At 43.7% G+C, this 26302-nt stretch overlaps 1 protein-coding gene across 1 annotated transcript in view; it reads left to right on the top strand.

The window, feature by feature from the left end:
- The window catches only part of DNER (delta/notch like EGF repeat containing), a 339885-nt gene that overhangs the window by 150036 nt on the left and 163547 nt on the right, over positions 1–26302 (top strand). Inside the window, exon 5 of the mRNA XM_021076495.1 lies at positions 18400–18545. Coding sequence (XP_020932154.1) covers positions 18400–18545 — 146 coding nt within the window. The remainder of the gene's footprint in view (positions 1–18399; positions 18546–26302) is intronic.

The raw sequence follows: 26302 nt of genomic DNA, 5'->3' as shown, positions 1-26302 counted from the left end.
TCAGCACTGTTATTGATCCCTACATCCTCTGAGGCTGTGAGCTGGAGCAGGAGATCAGGGAAATTGGCCCCTGACCCTACCAATTTTCTTTTCAGGTTCTTTGTTTCTCTTTCCCGCTTAATCCTTCTTGTATCCAGTATTTACTGGAACTGTGCTCAGTTCACTTGTCCTCTTTTCCTCCTTCTTTTCTCCCCCAAATACTTATTAAGCACCTGCTGAATTAGGTACCTTCTTGGCACTGGCAATGAACAAACCCAAAATCTCTGCCCTTTTGCATTTTATGTGTAAATAGGGTGCTTCTTTTTTTAAAAAGAAATGATTTGACAAAGAAATAGAAAATCACAACTGTGATTAGCACACTGTGTTACAACTGTTGTTGATGATAAAAATATGACCTAACCATGAGGCAGTGGGAGCACTACTTTGAGGAAGGATGATTGGGCTGAGATATTAACTAGGCAGTGGGGAAACCCTTCCAGGCAGAAAGCAGGAACATCATGTGCAAAGGCCCTGTGGCTAGAAGAGTGCATAACATCAGAGGAACTGCAGCAAGGCTGTGAAACTGGAGCTCAGAGAGCAAGGGCGAGAGAAGCAGAGATGGGGTGGAGAGGGAGGCTGGGTCAGATGGGCTCTCAGGCTGGGCCGTGGAGGCCACATTAAGATCCTAGTGGCACAGCAAAGGAAACCAAAAAGAAAACAAAAAAGACAACTTACAGAATGGGAGAAAATAGTTTCAAATGATGCAACTGACAAGGGCTTAATCTCTAGAATATACAAGCAACATATACAACTCAACAGCAAAGAAGCCAACAGCCCAATTGAAAAATGGGAAAAAGACCCGAATAGACATTTTTCCAAGGAAGACGTACTGATGGCCAACAAGCACATGGAAGAATGCTCGACATCACTGATTATTAGAGAAATGCAAATAAAAACTACCACGAGATACCACCTTACACCAGTCAGAATGGCCATCATTAATAGTCCACAAGTAACAAATGCTGGAGGGGGTGTGGAGAAAAGGGACCCCTCCTGCACTGTTGGTGGGAATGTAAGCTGGTACAACCACTATGGAGAACAGAATGGAGGTACATTAGAAATCTATACATAGAACTACCATATGACCCAACAATCCCACTCTTGGGCATATATCCTGATGAAACTGTCCTTAAAAAAGACATGCACCTGCATGTTCATTGCAGCTCTATTCACAATAGCCAAGACATGGAAACAACCCAAATGTCCATTAACAGATGATTGGATTAGGAAGATGTGGTATATATACACAATGGAATACTACTCAGCCATAAAAAAGAACGAAATAACACCATTTGCAGCAACATGGATGGACCTAGAGACTCTCATACTGAGTGAAGGAAGTCAGAAAGAGAAAGACAAATACCGTATGCTATCAATTATATCTGGAATCTAATATACAGCACAAATGAACCTTTCCACAGAAAAGAAAATCGTGGACTTGGAGAATAGACCTGTGGTTGCCAAGGGGGAGGAGGAGGGAGTGCAGTAGTTGGGGAGCTTGGGGTTGATAGATACAAACTATTGCCTTTGGAATGGATTAGCAATGCGATCATGCTGTGTAGCACTGGGAACTATGTCTAGTCACTTATGATGGAACCTGATAATGTGAGAAAATAGAATGTGTACATGTATGTGTAACTGGGTCACCATGCTGTACAGTAGAAAAAAAATTGTATTGGGGAAATAACTATTAAAAAATAAAAACAACAACAGCAACAACAACAAAAGATCCTAGTGGCGGTGAGGAGTCATTGATGGGAAGAAGCTGCTCAATATGTTCATCCTGTGTAAGGTCCTTACTGAAATACACACATTTTAACTTGGCAGAAGAAAAGTCATTCTTAAGGCAGCATCTTCCACACCTGGCAGTCAGACATCTGGGGGGGGGGGGTAAACCCGCAGGTGTCTTTGACCACATCCTCAGAGATTCTGATTCATTTGGTCAGAATAGAGCCAGATAACAGTTTATTAAATAAATAAACTGTAGGTAATTCTGATTCCAGGCATTTGTGAGCCAGATAGGAGAGGAGCCTAGTGGCGGAGACCTTCCTGGAGCTCCAGAAAGTAGAGCAGCTAGTAAGGCTGCCTCTGAGCGTCTTGAGGACTGCGGGTGTGACTCTTGTGATGAGAATGCCAGATGAGCCAGAAATAGCCCAACCAAACAGGCTGAATCTGAGTCAACCTCTCCATACTTCCCATTTTTTTTTCTTCCAAATCATGGAGCATCACTGGGGCTTCACTGAACTACACTGGCTGGTTCTGTTTTTAGTGCAATAAATACCTGCACTGAAACATAAAGTTGCTATGCGTAATTCAAGAAGCAAGTGCATCTCAAATTAGAAGTCTCACCAGATACTTGTAAATTCAGGTGACATCTTCCACGTGACCTTGAAGCCACGAGATAGTTTTATCGGGGGGCCCCTTAAATGTGGGATTTTTGAATCAGAAGAGCAAAGAGAGGTAATAGAACAAAGACAGTTGAAAGATTGTTTTCACCACAGCCAGGAAGGTAAACATGTCAATCAACAGCTTTTCATGTTAGCATCTTTGAAGGCCCAAGTCCCTGACTCCCTAATGGTATAAAGTCATCTGCAACCCAATTAGCTGTGCATTTAGAATCTCCCATTATCCTCACGTGGACACAGAGAAGTGATTGCTTACTTTGGTATTCGAGGTAATGCCATTAATCAGGATGCATTCACTGGGTATAAATGACTGGACATGGTGGGCAATTTTATATGAGTTCTACAGCAGTTTAGCAATTGATTTACTAGTGTTTGATAAGTTGAAACTACTAATGGGAGACTAAGTGATACAATTCTGATTATGAAGAGGTCATCAAATAGATATTGAAAAAGATTAAATAAATGAGAATTATTTATATTCTTCATATAAATATTTGTATATTCTGTGTGAGCCAACAAAATCTTAAAGGAAAGCACAACTTAACTTTCATGTTCTACCAATGGGGGTATTCAGGGACTGGAGTTTAAAAATGTGTCTAATTAAGAACTGGTTTTCATATGTGCTGAGGTTTTTTGGTTTTTTGCTAAATAGAGATTACTCAATGCCAAAAATAGGAGAGATTTGACTTAGTTGTAAGTTTTGCTTTGAAAAAGGATTTTATAATTTGAATATTTTATACCCCTATGCCAATATATTGGCCAGTGTATCTTGTATTAATTGTTGGTTATTCTTTTTTTTTTTCTTTTCTTTCTTCTTTTTGTGGGAGGACCACCTTGTGGCATACAGAGTTCCCAGGCCATGGATCAGATGTGAACTGCGGTTTTGACCCATGTCGAAGCTTTGGCAATGCCAGATCCTTTAACCCACACTGCTAGGCTGGGTATCAAACCTATGTCCTGGTGCTGCAGAGACCCCTTGTGCCACAGCAAGAATTCCTGCTGGTTATACTTTTTAAAAAAATTTTTTTAATCCTATTAATTGTAGCTGTATCTCTTTTATTTACTCATTACATATTTATTTTACAACTTTAATTAAAAGTTAGAGCCTAGCTTTTTAAAGTAGAACCTAGGCATAAATTGTTTGAAATGGCAGATGTCATATTATTATGAATGTACTTTTATTTGGACATTATCTTAAAATTCTAACAATAATTTTTATTTTGTTTTTAGAAGATTGTACTTTTCAAAGAATTTGTCCATTTCTTCTAGGTTTTCTGTTTTATTAGCGTATAGTTGCGTATAGTAGTCTCATATGATCCTTTGTATTTCTGTGATGTCCATCGTTACTTCTCATTTTTCATTTCTAATTTTATTGATTTGAGTCCTCTCTCTTTTTTTCGTGATAAGTCTGGCTAAGGGTTTATCAATTTTGTTGATCTTTTCAAAGAACCAGCTTTTCGTTTCATTGATTTTTTTCTATGGTTTTCTTCTATTTCATTGACTTCTGCTCTGATCTTTATGATTTTCTTTCTTCTACTAACTTTAAGTCTTGTCTATTCTCTCTCTATCTGCTTTAGATGTAAAGTTAGCTTGTTTATTTGAGCTTTTTCTTGTTTCCTGAGGTGGGCTTGTATTGCTATAAACTTTCCTCTTAGAACAGCTTTTGCTGCATCCCATAGGTTTTGGAGTGTAGTATCTTTGTTGTCATTTGCTTCTAGATATTTTTTAATTTCTTCTTTGATTTCTTCAGTGATCCTTTGGTTGTTTAGTAGCATGTTATTGAGTCTCCACGTGTTTGTGTTTTTTGCAGTTTTTTTCTTGTTGTTGATTTCCAGTTGTATAGTGTTGTTGTCGGAAAAGATGCTTGCTATAATTTCAATTTTCTTAAAGTTACTGAAGTTGGATTTGTAGCCCAGGATGTGATCCATCTTAGAGAATGTTCCATGTGCACTTGAGAAGAAAGTGTATTCTGTTGCTTTTGGATAGGATATCCTATAAATATCTATTAAGTCCATCTGGTTTAATGCTTCATTCAGGGCCTGTGTTTCCTTATTGATTTTCTGTCTGGATGCTCTGTCCACTGTTGTAAGTGGGGTGTTAAAGTCCCCCACTATGATTGTGTTATTGTCGATTTCTCCTTTTAAGGTTGTTAGCAGTTGCCTTATATATTGTGGTAAACCTATGTTGGGTGTGTAGATATTTAAAATTGTTATATCTTCTTCTTGGATTGACCCTTTGATCATTAGGTAGTGACCTTCTTTGTCCCTTAAGATATTCTTTATTTTAAAGTCTCTTTTGTCTGATATGAGTATTGCTACTCCAGCTTTCTTTTGATTCCCATTTGCATGGAGTATTTTCTTCCATCCTCTCACTTTCAATTTGTATGTGTCCCTAGAAGTGAAGTGGGTCTCTTGAAGACATCATATATATGGATCTTGTTTTTGTATCCATTCAGCCAGTCTGTGTCATTTGGTTGGGGGGTTTAGTCCATTAACATTTAAGGTGGAGTTCCTGTCATGGCTCAGTGGTTAACAAATCTGACTAGGAACCATGAGGTTGAGGTTCAATCCTGGGCCTCACTCAGTGGGTTAAGGTTCTGGTGTTGCTGTGAGCTGTGGTGTAGGTTGCAGACACAGCTTTGATCCTGCATTGCTGTGGCTGTGGTGTAGGCTGGTAGCTACAGCTCTGATTATACCCCTAGCCTGGGAACCTCCATATGTGTGGGAGCAGCCCTAGAAAAGGCAAAAAGGCAAAAAGACAAAAAAAAAAACAAAACAAAACACAACAACAACAAAAAAACCAAAAAAAAAAAAAAAAAAAACCCCACAAAATTTCTAGGGGTTCCCTTTGTGGCTCAGTAGAACCCAATCTGACTAGCATCCACCAGGATGCATGAGGGTCCCTGGCCTTGCTCAGTAGGTTAAGGATCTGGTGTTGCTGTGATCTATGTTATCGGTTGCAGATGCAACTCAGATCTGATGTTGTGGTGGCTGTGGAATAGGCCAACGGCTGCAGCTCCAATTTGACCTCTAGCCTGGGAATTTCCTTATGCCATGGGTACAGCCTAAAGACAAAAAAAAAAAAAAAAAAATTAACGTAATTATCGTTTTGTATGTTCTTATTGCCATTTTATTAATTGCTTTGGATTTGTTTTTGATGCTCTTTTTTCTTCTCTTCTTCTCTCCTCTTGTGGTTTGATGACTATCCTTAGTGTTGTATTTTAGTTGATTTTTCTTATTTGTGTATCAATTGTAGATTTGGGGTTTGCTGTTATTCTGAAGTTTTGATATAAGACTATATATATGAGATTGTTTTAAGTTGTTGGTCTCTTAATTGCAAGTGCATCTCCAGTGTCCTGCATTTGTACCCTCCTCTTCTAACGATTTCTGATTTTGATGGCATAATTGTGTGTGGATGATTTTGTATCTTTACTCTATATGTACCTTTACTGGTGAGCTTTGTCATTTGTGGGATTTTTGTTTCTGGTTGCGGCCTTTTCTTTTCTGCCTAGAGAAGTTCCTTTAGTATTTGTTATAAAGCTGGTTTAGTGTTGCTGAATTCTCTTAGCTTTTGCTTATCTGTGAATCTTTTGTTTTCTCCTTCATATCTGAATGAGAGCCTTGCTGGGTAAAGGAAAGGTTTTTCCTTTCACCACGTTAAGTATATCATGCCACTCCCTTCTGGCCTTCAGTGTATCTGCTAAAAAATCTGCCGATAGCCTTATCGGGGTTCCCTTGTATGTTGTTTCTTTTCCCTAGCTGCTTTCAAGATTTTCTCTTTGTCTTTAATGTTGGTCAGTTTGATTAATATGTGTCTTGTGGTGTTCCTCCTTGGGTTTATTTCACATGGTACTTGTTGCACTTACTGGATTTGAGTGTGTGGTTCCTTTCCCATGTTGGGGAAGTTTTTGGCTATTACCTCTTGGAATATTTTTTCTGTCCCCTTCTCTCTCTCTTCTCCTTCTGGCACCCCTATAATATGGATATTGGTGCATTTAATGTTGTCCTAGTGTTCTCTGAGACTCTCTTCATTTGTTTTCAATCTTTTTTCTGTTTTCTGTTCTGCATCCGTAATTTCCACTAATCTGTCCTCCACCTCACTTATTCATTATTCTGCCTCCTGTATTCTGCTGTTGGCTGCTTCTAATGAATTTTTTATTTCAGTTATTGTATTTTGTATCTCTGCTTGCTTAAGTTTTATATCTTGTATCTCTTTGCTCAGTGTTTCCTGTAAATTATCCATCTTTGCCTCCAGTTTATTTCCAATGTCTTGCATCATCTTCAGCATCAACAGTCTAAAGTCTTTTTCCTGAAGGCTGAGAATCTCCTCATTGCTTAGATGATTTTCTGGGTTTTTCTCTTTCTCCCTCATCTGAGTTATGGTTCTCTGTCTTTTCATTTTTATAGGTTTTTGGTGTGGTGACCTTTTGACAGATAATAGCGTTGTAGCCTCTCTTACTTCTGGTGTCTGCGCCCCTTGTGGCTGAAGTTTGTGCAGGGGCTTGCTGTAGGCTTCCTGATGGGAGGGACTGATGCCTGCTCACTGAGATGTGGAGCTGATTCCTATCCCTCTGGTGGGTAGGGCTTTGTCTCTGGGTGAGGTTAGAGGTGGCTGTGTGCTTGAGGGGTCTTTAGGCAGTCTGTTTATTGATGGGTGGGGTTGTGATTCCACCTGGATTGTTGGGGCTTCTCAGTGCTGATGGGTGTGGCTGGATTTCCCCAAAATGGCCACCTCCAGAGACAGGCACACTGATGGATATTCCCGAGAGCTTTGCTTCCAATGTCCTTTCCGCACGACAAGCCGCATTCACCCCTGTTTTCCCAGGAGGTCCTCCAAGAACTGCAATCAGGCTTGACCCAGATTCCTATGGAGACTTTGCTTTGCCCTGGGACCCAGTGCACATGAAAGTCTGTGTGTGCCTTTTAAGAATGGGGTCTCTGTTTCCCCCAGTCCCGTGGATCTCCTGCACACAAGCCCCACTGGCCTTCAATGCCAGATGCTCTAGGAGCTCTTTCTCCCAGTGCCAGATCCCCTCACGTGGGAGTTTGATGTGGGGCTCAGAACTCTCACTCCTGTAGGTGAGTCTCTGTGAACCAGTTAGATTCCAGTCTGTGGAGCTTCCCACCTGGGAGTTATGGGGTTGCTTATATCATATAATCGACCCTCCTACCTCTATGTGGCCTCCTCTTTGTCTTCTGGAGTAGGATATCTTTTTGAAAGTTTCTGGTCCATTTGGTTGAAGATTGCTCAGCATTTGGTTGTAAGTTTTGTTGTTTTTAGGAGAGAAGTTGAGCTTCAGTCCTTCTATTCTATTCTTAATCCCATCTTATTTTGTTTTTATTTTTTGCTTTTTAGAGCCACATCTGAGTCATATGGAAGTTCCCAGGCTAAGGGTTGAATCAGAGCTGCACTGAATCAGAGCTGTTCTATACCACAGCTCATGGCAATGCTAGATCCTTAACCAAAGAGCAAGGCCACAGTTTGAACCCACATCCTCATAGATATTAGTCAGATGTGTAACCCACTGAGCTAGAACAGAAACTCCCCTAACAGTAGTTTTTAAAGGTAGTGATAATTAAATACAAATATATTTCAAAGTTTTGACATGAGAGGGGCTGAGCCAGGGGACTCTCTAAATGACCTTTTTGCTTGCATCTTGGCTCTGCTTTTTTCCTCAGGGGACATACTTTCCCAGAGCCTTTTCTTCAGATCTACTCAAGATTAAGTTTCATTCAGAACCTAACTTTAAATGGATGTTGGTTGTTATATTGCTGGTGATGCTGGTGATGCTGGTGATGCTGGTGGTGGTGGTGATGCTGGTGATGCTGGTGATGCTGGTGGTGGTGGTGATGCTGGTGATGCTGGTGGTGGTGGTGATGCTGGTGGTGGTGGTGATGCTGGTGATGCTGGTGGTGGTGGTGATGCTGGTGGTGGTGATGGTGATGCTGGTGATGGTGGTGGTGGTGGTGATGCTGGTGATGCTGGTGATGCTGGTGATGCTGGTGGTGGTGATGGTGATGAGGGAGGAAATGATTCCAATGGTGGTGATGATGATGACGTTGATTGCTGTGGACGGAAGGTTTGTGTCCCCTTCCAAATTTATATGTTGAAAACCTCACCCCGCATAAATGATACTTGGAAGTGGAGCCTTTGGGAGATGATTAGGATTATATTAAGGCATGAGGATGGAGCCCTCCTTATAAGATTAATGCCCTGATAAGGAGAGAAGGGACCAGCACTTTCTCTCCACCATGTAAGAGTACAGAGAAAATTCAACCATGTGTAAAACCAGGAGGAGGGTCCCCACTGAGACCTGACCATGTTGCCACCCTGATCTCAGACTTGCAGCCTCCAGAGCTGTAAGAAATAAATATTTATTGTTTAAGCATCTGGCTTATGGTGGTCTGTTACAGTGACCCACGCTCAGTGAGACAGTGGTGACGAAGTTGATGGTTTATAGAGTCCTTATCATAAGCTTCACAGTAATAAAAGCTTTTCCCAGGTTAAGATCTATAATTGTAACAACCACAGTGAGAAATAGGTACTGTTATTGTCTCTGTTTTGGAGAGAAGGAATCCAAGGTGTGAAGGATGTCAGTAACTCTCCCAAAAGCACAGACAGTAAGAATTCAGACGATCTGCTGGTAGAGCCTGGTATAATCTCTCATTACCTTCATGTCAGCTCATGGTTACTTAATTTAGTATTTACTGTAAAACTGCTAATCAGGAGGCATTTATTTGGAACGAATGAATGGATATCGTGGACAATTACCCCCTCATGTAGTGTGAATGATAGCTGTAGGCAGAATACATAAAGTGTTAAAATCCAATTCTAGAATATCCTATCTGTTAATAGGATATTAACAGATATATTTAGTATATCCCCTTATAATAAGAGGAATAACATTAGGTAATTTTCGTAAGCTGGTGCTCAATGCTTTCCCACTCCCCCTGCGTCTGATATAAGGTAAGTCACTTTGATGGCCAGCCATGCTTTGTAGATACCCAGGAAGAGAAAGGAGACGGGGGACGAGATGGAGCCAGTATTTTGTGAGTTTGGGTCACTGAGTGGTAGCTAAACGGTGATTCCTTCAGAGTCGAGTGGGAAAGGTGGGGAGGCATAGCACGGGAGAAGGCGTATGACGTGGTTCCTTTGCAGACTGTACTGGTCAGGGTGCCATCTAAGTTGTTGTAATAGTGAGACCTCCAAATACCGTGGCTTGAAAAAGTTACAGGTTAATTCCTCTCTTGTGTTAGAGTCTAGAGCAGGTCCATGGAGGGAGAGGGCAGCTCCGTACCCTCAGCTCACAGATCCCATTTCTGGCATTTGGATCAGCTGCCCCAGCTGCCACCATCACTTTGGCTCATAAGCCCCCCAGAAGGAAAAGGGCACAGAGAGCCCTTCCTCAGTCTTCCTAAGTGTCCAGCACAGACGCGCCACACATCCTGTCCCTGAGTCACGAAGGGGAGGCTGTGTGGCCTAGTTGTTCCCAGCAAAACCTCCCAATTCTATTATGAGAGCAATGTCGGGGCGAATGGATACCAGCGGGTAACTATCTAAGGTTCAGATACTCAGGTCATGCTCAGGACAAATAATTTCATCTAATATGAGTGGAGAAAGGAGGGTAGGGTGAATACCTTGGAAAATTTTTTAAAAAATATAGCGCTTTGGGCTAGTAACCCTTCACTGTGGGAATAGATACTTCTTTTTGAAAAAAGTGCATTAACCTGAGAACCCTTTTTCTTTTCTTTCTTTCGTTCTTTTTTTTTTTTTTTTTTACAGCCATGCCTATGGCACATGCAAGTTCCCAGGCCAGCAGTGGAATTGGAGCTGCAGCTGCAACTTGTGCCACAGCTACGGCAACACCAGATCCAAGCCACGTCTGCAATCTGTGCCATAGCTTGCAGCAATGCTGGATCCTTAACCCACTGAGCCAGGGCAGGGATCAAACCTGCATCCTCACAGAGACAACATCAGGTCCTTAACCCACTGAACCACAGTGGGACTCCAAGAACTCTTAATCTAAACATTTTTGTTAATTTTTTCGCCTGTGTTTTGATATTGGATTTTTCATTTTCTCTGAGGAATGGATAGATGGGAGGGGCTGCTGAGATATTGGCCAAGTTGAGAGGTAGTTGTTAAGGGCTATTCTTTCTGACAGTAAGATTTGTTGAAAATAAAGCATCTCTCTTCAGGGGATAGCAAGTTGATTGTATTTTTTTCTATAATATGTTCCCATTATGTTTGCAATTTATTTTTCCTTTAAGAGCAAATGATATTCCTTAATATATATATATATATATATATATATATATATATATATATATATATTTTCCTGGTCACCTGGCGAGGTACAGTCTGCCTGATGGTTTAGGTGGGTGGCAGTGGTAGAAGTATTTGGGTCATTGCTGTTATGTGCCATTGTGTCTCGAATTCAGAAAGCATTTTTAGCTATACCTCACTCAGGAACCCACAGAAAATGAGGTATTTTGTACAGGTGGGTTTTCCAAAAAGCAATTTACCGCTGCAAGCAACAAAGCTTCAAAGCAAGTACACAAGCAAACAGGAGTTCCCATCGTGGCTCAGTGGAAAACGAAGCTGAGTAGCATCCATGAGTACTCAGGTTTGATCCCTGGCCTTGCTCAGTAGGTTAAGGATCCAGCGTTGCTGTGAGCTATGGTATATAGGTCACAGACGTGGCTCGGATCTGGCATTGCTGTGGCTGTGGCTGTGGCTGGCAGCTGCAGCTCCAATCCAACCCCTAGCCTGGGAACCTCCATATGCTGAGTGTGTAACCTTAAAAAAACAAAACAAAAACAAAAACAAACAAGCAAACAAGCAATAGCAGAATACAGACTTTCACGGGGAAATTCAAAGAAGCTTTATTTAGAAAGGGTCAAATGATTAGGAGTTTCTGCTATGGGACAACACTCTTGGAAGAGTTTCACTAGCACCAGGACGCAGGTTTGATTCCCAGCCTGGCACAGTGGGCTAAGGATCGGGTGTTTGCCACAGTTTAGGTCACAACTGCAACTCAGATCTGATACCTGGCCCGGGAACTCTATCTGCTATGGGGCGGCCAAAAACAAACAAATAAAAAAAGAAAGGTAAAAAGACTGGATGAGATCTGGGATGGTTGGTTTGGCCAGGAAGGCTCTTCAGCAAATAAGGCGTCATTGTGTTATCCTTGGGTGTGGTGACAGCTCTTTAGCTTGCATTCACTTTCCCCGATTAATTGGCGGTCTGATTGCGTTCTGCCGCCTGCAGTGGAAGGGCACCTGTGTCCCTGGGCAGGGGGTGTATTAGTAAGCCTTGTTTTATCATCCTGCTGCCCTGGGTTTGGTTTGGGTTCAAGTTTGCACCTAGCATCAAGCTCTTCTTTTTGCTTCTGGCCAGGTACTCTCAAAAGATGACTTCTTTCTCAGGTTTTGCATCCCAGCCCCCAAGTCTTGAGTCACAAATCCGTGGGGATCTTGACCGGCTTCTTAAGCTGTGCACTAACTTCCATCCTACCTCCTGCAGGATCGGCATGGATCCCTGCTTCTGCAGATGGAAATGTGGAGATTGGAGGTGTTTGCCTTCCCAAAGCCCGAGTTAGTGCAAAAACCCTGGGTCTCCAGCTGGAGCTGGAGCTGTGTATTTGAAAGCTTTCATGCCTGTCTGGTACCAGCCTTGGGACTTAGTGGACTGTGAACAGTTTTTATAGGTTATAGTTTTGTGCCAAATGACTCGCCAGGCCTTAATAGGGAAACTCAGAAGTCTGTTTCCAACACCTACCGCTCACGAATTTACAGCCAGCGTTTTTATTTTGCACGTATGCATTCCTTTAACAGGAAAGAAAGTGATCTTTAGCCAATCCACTGAAGTGAGAAATGCACATCTCGTTGGCTGTTAATCCCAATGAGATACTAGCTACAAAGTCCATTGAGGTCCTTTCGTGATAATGTCAAAGAAGGTCAGAGAGAGGTCAGACAAACAGCTAATGGCCTGGAGCCAGCCCTCTCGCTGGTGCTGGATGTCTCGCTCCCAAGCATGATGGCAGCACCCCCTTTTGGTTGCTCTCGACTTCTCATGGGTACCAGGGGAGCGCGTTCGGCAAAGTCACTGTTTTAAAAGGACTGTAATGATGGCAAAACACTTTATGACCCTGTTAAGGAGCACAGTGTGGGGCTGTGGGCAGGACCGGGTGTGTGTGTCTGTATGAGAAGTGGGGGTGGGATGAGGATGGGGTGGGGGGAGGGAAAGGAAGCACTGCTTTTATTTGTTTTATTTGTTGTCATAACCAGTTACGTGAGGGTGTTAACAGATCCCAGGATAATCTTTGCAGAAAGTTTTCCTTCATTACCGTTTTAAAACTCATCAGGGAAATCACTCAGTTGTGCAGTGAGTAGAAGTGGCCCTTTCAGGTGTCGCGTTATCTCCCCCCACCCCTCTCCCTTTTCCCTTCCTTTCCCAGCATCTGGATGTTGAACTGAACGGTGATGAGTCCTTGAGATGTTTTTCCCTGTCACGGACCGTAACCTCCTCTTTGCGATTTTTTTGTAATCTTCCTGGTGCAGAAGTCTTTTCTTTTCAGTCCCACTATGGGAAAAAAATCACACAGCTCTTTGTTTTAGTTAAATTTTCTACGTATGATTCTGGTATGGCCCAATATCTCTATATTCATCTGCAACTAGGTTTTTATGGTGAATATTGTGAACAAATTGTGAATCTGTAAAGCTTGATGCTGGGCCCCGGTTTCTCTTTCTCTCTCTTCTCTCCAGAAGTGCATTTTCCCTGGCCCAGGGGTTAGAACCACCCGTGTTCAGAAAAGCCCAAATTTAAGCCCTGATGTTTCTAACTACTCGTGTCCTAGGTTGAACCACCAACTGAGTTGCTCTGTGTGAGAGAGAGAGTGTGTGTGTGTGTGTGTGTGTGTGCTGGGAGGTGGGAGGGCATCACTTCTGAATCTCCAAGTTCATCTGTATGTGGTGGCAATCTGGATCACTTAGCAGCACTACCGCACCACAAGGTGGCTACAGTGTGTGTGATTTCTTCTTTTCCCTCATCCAGTCCATACGAAAGCCACACTGGTACTTCCTCCAAAATGCAGCCTTTGAAAATCGTAAATCTGATTATTTTCCCCCCACTTAACAGGCTTCAGTGGATTCCCATTGCATTAAGGCTCACAAGACCCCCTCTGATCCAGCCCCTCCTGCCTCTCTGTCCTCTTCAGGGCCCCAGCTCACCGACCTCCTCTGGCATCTGAGGCCCTTTCTTAGCCTTAGGGCTCAACCTAGCTGCTGTCTCCAACCCGGAGCTCAGCAGTCGTGTGCTGGATGAGCTCAGCTCTCCCTCTGTCCTAGGCACCCCCGCCTCCAGCTGGTTTATGCACATGGAACGCAGGATCTGTCCACTGAGAGGGACTTGATATTTCAGCCTCAAAACCAGAATCATAGACTTGGGCTATACACAACTATGATTCCAATACATGTTTCTCCGTGAACATTTTTGGAGAACTCTAATTTTACATTTCCTGTGGTTGGAATGAGGAATCTAAGGCCATGAAGATGAGCAGCCAATTAGAAAGTCCTTCCATAACAAAAGGTGGGAGAGGCCCTGAGGCTTTTGACAGAAAGCTTTCATTCTCTTTTCTCTATTTCTGCTTTGCTTGTCTTTCTGTACTAGTGTCTCCTTTTCTTCCGTCTCCTGCAGTTTCTATCTCATGCTTTGGTTTTCTTTTTCCATCTCCTTTCCTCCCTCCCTCCTCCCTTCTTTCCCTTCTTCCTTTTCTATTTTTCTTTCCCTTTTATATTTCTCCTCTTTCTACTTCCCTGTCTTGATTTAAACCAGGCTTTTGTCGGAGCAGCTCCATGGCCTCCTATGTGGTATCAGTTTTTTAGTTTTTGAAAAGACCCATAGAAAATGCAGGTGTGGACAAAAGGCCATTCTCACACAGCTCTGCAGACAGGACTAGAGTGTTATTCTTCCTCAGAATTGGCCCGTTTTTGTCTTTAGCTGATCAGTTGGCATCAGATCTTGGAATCTGAATAGGAGGACAAGCCTTTCTATCCAGTTCGGCATGAGGAATTACTGATTTCATACCATTAAGGAAGAGGAAAAACAATGGCCATGTGCTCAGCATTTCTTATAAGTGTGTTAGAAGTGGCCGTCAGTGTGGGACTGTGTCAAAGGAGTCACACTGGCTTTTCAACAACTTTCAAATGATCACCTATAGGGGAGTTCCTGTCGTGGTTCAGTGGTTAACAAACCGGACTAGCATCCATGAGGATGCGGGTTTAGTCCCTGGCCTCGCTCATGGGTTCAGGATCTGGTGTTGCCGTGAGCTGTGGTGTAGGTCGCAGACATGCTCGGATCCTGCGTTGTTGTGGCTGTGGTGTAGGCTGGCGGCCACAGCTCTGATTTGACACCTAGCCTGGGAACCTCCATATGCCACAGGTGCAGCCCGAAAAAGACAAAAGGCCCCCCCCCCAAAAAAAATCACCTATAAAGCCCCAAAGGCCTTCTTTTTTTTTTTAAAAAAAAGATGAATTCTATTTTATTTCATATTCTTTCTGCTGCCGCTTTGTAAAGCACACAGCTCCTGCTCTTTCACGGGCAATTTCCTGAGGGCTACTTTGCTCTAATGCAGCTGCAGTTTGGGGAAGGTTAAATTGGACGGGATTACTTTCCATTATGAAGCACTCCAAACATTTTTCCCCTGAGACATGATCAAAGGGAGGTGCAAACAACATATTGAAATTACGCTTGTAGGTGAAAGAGCCACCAGGCACGGTTCTCTTCGTGTGAACGATATATTGCTGAAAATAATGTGCTTATGCAGTCGATTCACTTTGGGAGATTAGGTGACATAATCAGAAATTCTGCAAGACTGTGTGACACGCTGCTGCCAAGATTGATTTCTTTAATAGTTTACTAAGGGATTTTAGGGCCAAAATAGTCGTCGTCGTCTTCTTTTTGGTCTTTTTAGGGCCACACCTGAGGCATATGGAGGTTCCCAGGCTCAGGGTCTAATTGGAGCTGCAGCTGCCAGCCTACACCATAGCCCATGGCAATGCCTGATCCTTAACCCACTGAGTGAGGCCAGGGATCGAACCTGCGTCCTCATGGATGTTAGATTTGTTTCTGCTGAGCCACGACGAGAACTCCTCAGTCTTCTTAAGGATATAAAGATAATGGAGAAAACTTTTTCAAGGTTGTCTCTAAGAGGAGGCTCAAGAGGTTAGGAACCTTGCGTTGTCACTGCTGTGGCTCTGGGTACAGATGTGGCGTGAGTTCAATCCCTGGCCCAGGAACTTCTGCATGTGACCAAGAAAAGTCTCCAAGAGCTTTAGAGGTTTATGAAGATTGAGGGAATATGAACATTGACTAAATAACACAAAACTGCCTAGACTCTCAAAAGTAGATGCATAGCATGTGCTCTCAGAGGCTTGGGGGCATGTCTCTAAGTCCAGGTGATTGCTGCCGTAGCATGAACATCACTCATTTGGCTTAGTTTTTCCATCAGGCCAGTGGTTCTTAAGTGGAAGCACATGTCTAAAGTACTTCGGGAGTCTTTCAAAGACAAACACAACAAAACCCTGCCTACCCGGGGCCCAGCCCAGACTGCTGATATGGAATCACTTAGGTTGGAGCCTGGAAATAATGTACTTGGAAAAGGCCCCCACGAAGGTATAAAGCTTCTGGTTTCAAAACTAGTTAAGGACCGCTGCTCTTTTTTTCCTTTTTCCTTTTTTACAGTGTTATTGAGGCGTAGTTGATGTCTAGGGCTGTGATCATTTCTGCTGTACAACAGGGTGGCTAGTTTATACACGGACACACACCCATTCTATTTCAGATGCTTTTCCCACATAGATGACCACAGACTATTGGGTAGAGTTCCCTGTGCTACCCAGCAGGACCCTTGCTCTTGACTGAAAGTTTGAAGTGGCTCAAACCAAGGGTGACTCCCCTCTGAAACCTTAGACTCTTGTATGGTGCCTGGGTGGTAAAAGTGAGCACGAGAAATGTTCATTGAGGAGCTCCACTTGTGGCGCCATGGAAATGGACCCGACTAGGAGCCATGAGGTTGCAGGTTCGATCCCTGGCCTCACTCAGTGGTTAAGGATCCAGCATTGCTGTGAGCTGCGTTGTAGGTCACAGAGGCGGCTCGGATCTGGCGTTGCTGTGGCTCTGGTGTAAGCCAGTGGCTACAGCTCTAATTTGATCCCTAGCCTGGGAACCTCCATATGCCTTAGGTGTGGCCGTAAAAAGCAGGAAAGAAAAAAAAAAAAGAAATGTTCATTGAAGAAATGGAAGCAAACTATTTAGAAAACTCTGTGCATTTTTTATTGTTATAGTTGGTTTCTGATGTTATAATAATTTCTGCTGTACAGCAAAGTGACTCAGTTATGCAGATACACACACTCACTCCTTTTCAGATTCTAAACTACTCATTCATTTGAATGGCTCATTAAATTAATTAATTAATTTATTTATTTATTTTTGCTTTTTAGGACCACGCTTGTGGCATATGGAAGTTCCCAGGCTAGGGGTTGAATTGGAGCTGCAGCTGCTGGCCTACGCCACAGCCACAGCAACTCGGGATCTAAGCCACGTCCACAACCTACACCACAGCTCACGGCAACGCCGGATCATTAACCCACTGAGCAAGGGCAGGCATTGAACCTGCATCTTCATGAATACTAGATGGGTTTGTTGCCTGCTGAGCCACAACGGCAATTCCTGGCTCAGTAAATTTCATAGTTGAATAGAATTTTAAAAATCGTCTTTGGAAAGAGGCCTTTTGTAGAGAATTTTAAAGCATTCTGTGATCTAAATTCTTAGTAAAGACTAAATATAGATTTTTTTTCAGATAATTTAATGCAAAACGAGAACAAAGCAAAGATATGAAAAATACCTTTATAATTACTATTTGATTTTACCTCCATTGTTTTATGTGTAAAAATGTCATTCAGAATATGAATTCTGGTAACACCCCTGCATTGTACCAGGCTCTATTTCTCTATCAAAGTTGATAAGCATATGTTTTGATTGGTCTGAAGAGCCCCATTCAGCTTTATTTAAAGAATTTTTTATTTTGTCTATGCTTGTGGTATGTGCAAATTCCTGGGCCAGGGCTCGAATCCGAGCCACAGCAGCAATCTGAGCCAACCCTGGATCCTTAACCCACTGCAGCGCCAGGGGACTCCTATACCATTGAATACTTACAGCATTATTTCCTTATTCCAGTTGGAGGCTGTTATTTATTGCTACTACTGTGGACAAATAATTGCACTGGACATAAAGATCACTCAGTGATAATATGATGCATTGATGGGCTTGCGATCAGCATTCAACGTGATCTGTCCTGTTTGGTTAGATGGTTAAAACCGTACAACAGAGGAGGATACTGCACATGCGCTCAGATTGGTGATAGAGGAAGCTATTTATTAACAAATCCCTCATAGAATATGTGCCCACATTGCATGCCCACTGTGAGAGCAGGGAGCGGCTTGGGTAGCCCAATAGCAGGGTGTGGCCTTGGGGAGATTTAGTGCTTGTGACCATCCAGAGCAGCCAGGAGGAGGAGGAGGAGTTGGGCAATGCCAGCAAGTGACTCTGGGAAAAGACAAGGTTTGAAAGCAGAGGGAATTCTAAGATGCTATTGTCGGGATGGAATTCAGAGATTGAGTCGTCCCCAGGGGCCATGAGCAGGAACAAAGCAAATGCTTCAAGGTGCCTGAGTCTCCTTTACTTGGTGTTCAGGGTCCCTCAGGATGCTTGACCATCACGAGTGGCTGACCGTAACGGCCCAAGGTCCCAGTGGCCACTCACCACGTGCTTTATTCCTCAGCCTGACTCACTACATTTTGTTTTGTCTGCCAAACTTGAATGTTGTGTAAAGTGTATACACAGCCTTGTAAAAAGAACGCCGGTCAATCTTTACATTTCTGACTGTCCCCTTTTCTTTTAGGTTTTGTGAATGACTCTGTTACTAAATCGATTGTGGCTTTGCGCTTAACTCTGGTGGTGAAGGCCAGCACGTGTGTGCCGGGGGAGAGTCGTGCAAATGACCTGGAGTGCTCAGGAAAAGGAAGGTGCACCACGAAGCCATCAGAGGTAAGGGGACACCTGTGAGCTTTAAAAAAAAGAACAAATTTCTTAAAAAAAAAAAAAAGATACATCTCAAGGATGAAAGAGTCAAGAAAGCAAGTGCATTTGCTGAAAATCCCTCTAAATTTCCGTTTTCAATTTTTTGTTTGGGGAGTTCCTGTGGTGGCACAGTGGTAATGAACCGACTAGGAACCATGAGGATGAAGGTTCGATCCCTGGCCTCGCTTAGTGGGTTAAGGATCCGGTGTTGCCGTGGGCTGTGGTGTAGGCCGCAGTTGTGGCTGGGATTCTGCGTTGCTGTGGCTGTGGTGTAGGCTGGCAGCTGTAGCTCCGATTCAACCCTTGGCCTGGGAACCTCCATATGCCACGGGTGTGGCCCTAAAAAAAAGAAAAAGAATTTTTTTGTTCGTATGCAGCATATAGATATATATCTTTTGCCATCATTTTAAAAGTAAATCTTAAACAATTTGTGTGGTGCTAGACCTCCTTGCTTTGGTGCAGTAGAGAGTTTGTGAGAAGTAATCAATCATTGTATCTGGTAGCAGAATCAAGAGAAACAGAAGAGAGAAAAGGTAAGACAGAGTCATCTATTTCCAGGTGTGGCCTCGTTCCCTCCTTAGACTTTGTGTTTCTGCAAGGCTGATGCAGAGCTAGACAAGGAAGAGAGGCATAAGAGAAGGAACAGAGAGCAGCCAGACACCAGAAGGCGAGAAGGCTGACTCACTATGTCAGCTTTGTGGACCAGAGCCGTATGCAAAAGCTGGAGGACCTGAGCCCTGGCCCCCTTCTCTTGAGCAGCTGAGGTCACATGGCTGTGGGGTTGGGGCCCAGGAGTCAGGCTAGCAAAGGACCAGGCTTTGCTATCAGTGTTGAGCTGCTTGGGAGGATTTTGGCAGCTGGGGTCCAAAATACACCTGAGCAGTGGAGATGGACACTTGCCATCAGCCTCTACATGGGTTGAATCTTGAGCCACTGTGGATGCCAACTCGCAACACCCCAGGAGCTCAGGGTGGAGACCAGGAGCGAGGCCCTCTGTGCGCTGGCAGAACAGGTCTTCAGCTAGACCTTTTCAGGAGAAGATTTCATGAGCTCAATTCTTGCAACTCCCTGTATCTAGAAAAGCAGTAAAATCCTTCATGGGGACACCTGCTCCTCTTGACTAGCAGCAACCGTCTGTAAAAACGTGTGTTTGGTTGCCTGTACCTCCCCCTTTGCCAAAATCACATATATGTTGACATCTCCGCCCCCACCTCTCTGGAGAGGTTTTTCAGAGCTATCTGAAATGCTGCCTCGGAGCCAGAGTCCCTCTTGTTGTGCCCCCAGTAAAACTCAAGTCTCAGCTTTGTGCTTGTGCATACTTTTTAAGTCCACGGCAAAGAGGGAGACTGCGCCTTACAAGGGGGCCGCTTCCATTAGGGCATGTCCATCACTCGCACCACCTTCAGCATCCTTTCCTGACTCCTGCATCCTTTTCTCCATCCCCCTCTCCCCAGTCCCTGTACATATTTCCATTGGGGTTCATATTACGAGAAAGTGGATTCCCCAACCCCCCCCTCCCCAAAGCATGGTTTATTTTAGACCAATAAATAGCACAGGTCAGCTTTCTTTGGCAGCTTCTCCTTGTGGTAATGTCAGCTCATTCAGTAGCAGCGGTGTGAACTTGGACAAGCAAAAGGGCTGGAGCGGATGGACAGAGGCTGGTTGGAAAACACTTTCAAGGACTCATGTTATCTTGGGAAAACCTGTGATTTTGATCTTAGGTGTAATATGGCAGTGCTTTCATATACCTAACCCTAACCCCTAACCCTCGCCCTCACAAATTATCCTCTGAATGTGGTCAGGAGCCTGAGAAAGTAGCAGGGATAATACTTTCTGCTAAATCCTTGAAAAAGAGCACGAATGTAAACCAAAGCCAAAACCAAGTCCCTGGGGGAGGGAAAGGTGCCTGGCCTGAAGCCAGGCGGTGAGGTGTGAGATTTCTTTCACAAGCCAAGCCTGCCCTGTTGGATCCTGTTTTCTTTGGTCTCAGCCAACCTGGACCCGCCTCTTTTCTGTCCCGAGGGGGAGCTTTATTTACCAACCTATTCTGTGGGAAAATAAATGAAGCAAAGGGTATTGATCGTTCTTCTATGACAGTCAAGGCTGGAGAAGGGTGCAGAAACGTGAGGAATGGTGGAAGCAGTGGGGAGCATGTTTCATAAGGAGGTTCTAGAAGGGATGAACGTGAGAGGCTGAGGACAGCCAACTGCCGGAGGTGGAAAAGTGTCAGACCTTCCAAGTGGGGCGGCACAGTGGAGGCACACGGGTCTTCCCCGCACTCGTTCTGCGTATTCCAGTGATTCTGCAGCCCGCTGAGCCCTCAGAAATATCACGTTGGTGAAAGAGAAGTGCCTTCAATGAGAAACAGAGGAATCTCACACTGACGAATGGTTAAGATTCCTTGTGAGCTTTCCCTTATAATAGAAGACCCTTCTGGGGAGCTTTGCATCTGAAAAGCTGTCACCCTGTTGTCTTAAAGCGTGCAGCCTGCCTGCAAGTGTCATTTGCATGAAAGCTGTAGTTAAGAGGCTCTGCTTGGTGGCTTAGAATGGTCTCCTTGAAAAGGTAGTAGAATTTGTAAATCAGCTATAATTTAAAAAAACCCTAAATGTCCATTGATAGATGAATGGATTAAGATGTGTGTGTGTGTGTGTGTGTGTGTGTGTGTGTGTTTGTGTGTGTGGAATACCACTCAGCCATGAAAAAGAACAAAATAATGCCATTTGCCCCAACATGGATGCAACTAGAGATTCTCATACTAAGTGAAGTTAGTCAGAAAGAGAAAGACAAATACCGTATATCACCTATATGTGGAATCTAAAAATATGGCACAAATGAACCAATTCACAGAATAAAAACAGACTCATAGACCTGGAGAGCAGACTTGTGATTGCCAAGGGGGAGGGGGAAGGAGTGGGATGGACGGGGAGTTTGGAGTTAGTAGATGCAAACTATTGCATTTACATTGTATAAGCAATGAGGTCCTACTGTACAGCACAGGGAACTATATCTAACTTTTGATAGAACATGATGGAAGATAATATGAGAAAAAGAGTATATATGTATGACTGGATCACTTTGCTGTACATTGGAAATTGACAGACATTGCAAATCAGCTATAATAAGAAATTTTTTTTAAAAAAGAGGGGGTTCCCATGCAGTGCAATGGGTTAAGAATCCAGCATTGTCACTGCTGTGGCTTGGGTTGCTATTGTGGTGGGGGTTTGATCCCTGGCCCAGGAACTTCCACATGCCTAGGGCATGGCTGGGGGAAAAAAAAAGGTAGTAGAATTTGTAAATTAATTATGGTTGAATTTAAAAAAAAAAAAGAAAGAAAAGGTAGTCGAAGTATTTACCTCCTGGCAGGTAACTTGGCAAACACTGCCAGAGCGCTTTAAAGTTCTTTGTTTAAAAATGATGCAAAAACCTCGGAATCCATATCAATGTGAGCCCAGCTTCCTTCAGGCTCCAGCTCCTTTGAAGAACTCTGAGTGCTGGGCTCTGAGATAACACCTCCACCCTCTGCCCCTGTTCCCAGTTGCTCACCAGGAGCTTGTAAAGCGCACTGCCTCTGCTGCTGCTGATGTCTGTCGAAGCCTGCATTTCCCTTTGGTGACTTTCAGGAAATTGTGGCCAGCCAACTTGTCTGAGACATTATGGTTAGTTACGCCTGGAGACTTTAAGCAAGTGGTTAGGCTGGAGTGACCATGTCCACTTACAGAAACTACCACATCGTTATCTTGAGAGAACCGTCTGGAAGCCAGTCTTGCTATTTCCTCCAGAGATAGATTGTGGGAGTTGAACCAGCCGTGGCGGGAGTGGGAAGGGAAGGGTGAGTGATCTTTTCTGTGTCTCTCTGAGCCCCGTGGCTTTCTTGATTGTTGTCATGGCTGTTGCAGCAACTTAGGAAGAGCTTTTCCAGCAATGAAAGACCGTTGTTCTCCAGTTTCCTTCATTATAGAGTTTCTTAAAATTAGAAGTTATGAAGTCCAGCCTTCCACCTAATGCAAGAAGCAACTCCAGCGTTCAAAACAGAACGAGTGCTTTTTGGTGGTTTAATGCTATTGTTTCTAATTTTCTAATCGTGTTTCTATCTTTTTGTTAGATCATCCATCAAAATAAAAGCAGTTCTGTTGCTTCCACACAACTCTCATTTGGTAATGGAACTCATTTCTCTTTTGTCAGATGGGCTTTGCTGGAGGATAGCTCCCAGTTCCCAGTGATGGGTGGTTTGTGATAAAGCTTTTGCTGCTGTCCATTGCTATCTCACCACCCTGGGAAGGCCTTGTGAAATGTTTACTGTAACACTGTGGGGAGCTCTCTATTTTGAAAAGCTGCTTTTGTTACAAGGGCCGATTCTGATCTTTTCTTCTCTTTATGAAAAAAAATCTAACTGTTGGCCACTACTTCTTTTTTGAACTTTATCACCAAGGTTGTTTGCTGTCTATTCTGTGTTTCCTTAACTACCTTAAAAGAAATGGTCAGCGCTCTTTGCTGATTATGAGCCTTGAGGCGTCTTTAGATTCTGTTCAGTTCAAGAGCAAGAGATGTGTACCAGTCGGCGTTCTCCAGAGAAGCAGAACCAGTAGGATATACCTATATCCTTGTCTAAGTTGTGCATATGTCGTTATATAGTATATATAGTATATATATGTGTATATAGATATAAATTATATGTGTGTAATGTTAATATTTGTTCTATAACACATACATACACATATATAAACCAATCAATTAAGGAGATGTATTTAAGATGATTGGTTCATTGTGACCTCATTCACTGTGGAGTCTTGGCAAGTCCTGTGGGAAGACGGATGGGCTCAGGGCAAAGGTGCGATTCTAGGACAGAGGCAGTCAGCTGGTGAACCAGGAGGAGCTGATGTCACAGGTGAAGTCTGAAGGCCGTCAGTCCACTGGCAGAATTCCTCTTGCTGGGGGAGGCCAGCCTTTTGTTCAAGCCTCAAATGATTGGATAAGGCTCACCCTCATTACGGAAGACAGTCTGTTTTGCTCTAAATCTACTGATTTAAATATAAACCTCATCCAGAAACATCCTCACAGCAACATCCAGAAGACTGTTTGCTCAGTTCTTTGGCCGAGTTGACATCACAAGGTACTTTCTGTTTTTTTCCTCTGATTCATTGTTGCTCCTTTTCTACACAATGGCATCCTTTACCCACAAAGTTAAAGGATTGGTTTTAAATTTTAGTTTGCCTGGGAGTTCCTGTTGTGGCTCAGCAGGTTATGGACCTGACGTTGTCTCTGTGAGGATGAGGATTCCATCCCTGGCCTCGCTCAGTGGGTTAAGGATCCAGCGTTGCCACAAGCTATGGCCTAGGTCATCATGCTGCTCAGATCCCGTGTTGCCATAGGCTGTGGTGTAGTCCATAGCTGCAGCTCCAATTTGACCCCTGGCCCGGAAACTTCACCATAAAAAGAAAAAGAAAAAAGATTTTCTGACGCCCTTGACAAAGGGTCTTATTTCAGATCATGATGCCTTTTGTTGAGTGGCAGGCAATTCTGATGCAAAAGTTGATTATGGACCATAGTTCTGGAAATAGAGGTCTCAAGAGCAGTGCTTATCACCTTCCTATCCTTGATAGTTCCTTAAAGCAAATATGCACCATATATTTACTCAAAGATTTTATTGTTGTTAATTTCAGGGTCACGTAGTTAATTGAAAGAATAAATGCTGATAAGTGATATAATGGCTTAGTGCATACCCCAAAGCTTTCCTGTTCCTCGGCCCTGGTCTACATTGATAGGTAAATGGGGTCAGGCCCCCATTCTTAGAGGGTTCCTTAGAAATCTCTCTGTACTTGCCTTCTGAACCCATTACCTTTAGGCTGTTTGGATTGGAGACTAGAGCTGACTCCTCAGACTTTGTTCTGAGAGAGAATTGAGCTGGGGGTCCTGGCCTGGATTCACTCTCGCTCCCTTCTAGAGCCTGTGTCTTCATTCTATCTTGAGATGTGGGCCTGGCATGAGAAAAGCACCAGCATGTTGGCTTGGGAAGATTCCTGACCTTCCGTTACCTCCCTCCCTACTCTTGGAAGTTCAAGGCTCATGCTCTTGGAAGTCCTAGTCTTTCTATAGCTGAATTCTTCTGGTAGGAATAAATCATAGAAATAAATCACTGACCTGAACTAGTTGTCTAGTCTATTGCTCAACAACACCCCCTGTCCTTGTTCTCCAGCCCACGTGGCTACCTAGGTAGGGGACACTATCCTTCCAGGAGCCTGTCTGCCTAATGGCAGGACCCCTCTCTATCTTTCCCGCTTTTTCAAATGCATACGCCTCCTTGTTAGGGCCTCCAGTAAATTCCTGTTTGTGAGGTTTATCTCAGCTCTGAGTTGCAGGGTGGAGTGATGAGCGAGCTGTCAGCTGGGTGCCAGAGCTGCCCTCCAGCTTCCAGCCTCAGCCCCTCTCACAGCTCCTGCATCCCTCCCCCCATTCCTCACTTGCATCTCTATGGCTTTGCTCATGCTGCTCCCTCTGTCTGGAATGTTCAGCTGCCACCCTACCCCAGCGCTCTGCCTTTGGCTCTCCCATCTTCCCAACTGTATTTCAGGCTCAGCTCAAAATCTTCTTGCTTCTAGAAACTGTCCCTAAGCCCTCGTGCAAACTTTCTCCTTTTAAGCACTGTACATTTTATTTTTCGTATGTGGCTCATGACATTTAATTTATGCTTATTTTTAATAGTTTCTGTTTTGTTTTTGGTCACAACCACAGCGTGTGGAAGTTCCCTGGCCATGGATTGAACCCATGCCACAGCAGCAAACCGAGCTGCTGGTGACAATGCTGGATCCTTAACCTGCGGCACTGCAAGAGAATGCCTTATGCTTTTTTCTTTTCTTTTCTTTTGCTTAAATGCATTAAATTAAAATTAAAGTTTTATTGAAATACAGTTGATTTACAAGGTGTGATCATTTATGCTGTACAATAAAGGGATTCAGTTATACATGGACACATGCCCATTTTTTTTCAGATTCTTTTCCCACACAGAGGATCATAGAATATGGGGTAGCATTCTCTGTGCTCGACAGCAGGTCCCCATTGCCAATCAGTCCATATACCACAGTGTCCTATGCTGTTTCTTTACGTCCATTATCATTTGGGTTCACTTTCCTTCAGATGCCACTTCACAGGTGGAGTGACAACCTGTCATGTGCTTGGTATTTCCCTAGGCTCTGGGGATGCACCTTTGCTTAGAGAAGACATCACCTTTGAGAAGGAGCTGGAAGGTTCGGGGGCTGGGAGCCGGACAGTAAATCATGGGCTAGAGCAGTGGGACATGTGCTTGGGGAGAGGCTTGCAGGTGTATTCTGGGAGCCCAGAGAAATGTCCAACTCAGATGTGAGATCATTGGAAGCTTCCCCGGAGGTCTTGGTGGTGACATTCAAATTTGCATCTGATTCCTTCCACATCCACTGTAACAACTAGCAAAGTGCTTTCTGCAGGGAGATGCTCAAACGCTGTCTATGGACCAAATGAAGAAAATGAACAAAAGGACAAGCATGTGATGGGAAACCAGTCCTCTGAGTTTTTGGGTAGATATGTAATTTGAGTTACATGTTTGGGAAATATGGAAACATGGAAAGGACATGATGTATTTGGCTTATAACGCGCAAGTCAGAATATACTCTCAGATCTAAGGCCTTCTCACAGACAGCGTGACCCAGAATGTTATCAGAACCCCTTAGGAGCACATTTAGCAATGCTGC

The sequence above is a fragment of the Sus scrofa genome, chromosome 15, assembly GCF_000003025.6.
Source record: "Sus scrofa isolate TJ Tabasco breed Duroc chromosome 15, Sscrofa11.1, whole genome shotgun sequence".
NCBI classification, from domain to species: Eukaryota; Metazoa; Chordata; class Mammalia; order Artiodactyla; family Suidae; genus Sus; species Sus scrofa.
The sequence above is the reverse complement of the archived record's forward strand: the minus strand, read 5'-3'. Positions and strand labels throughout refer to the sequence as shown.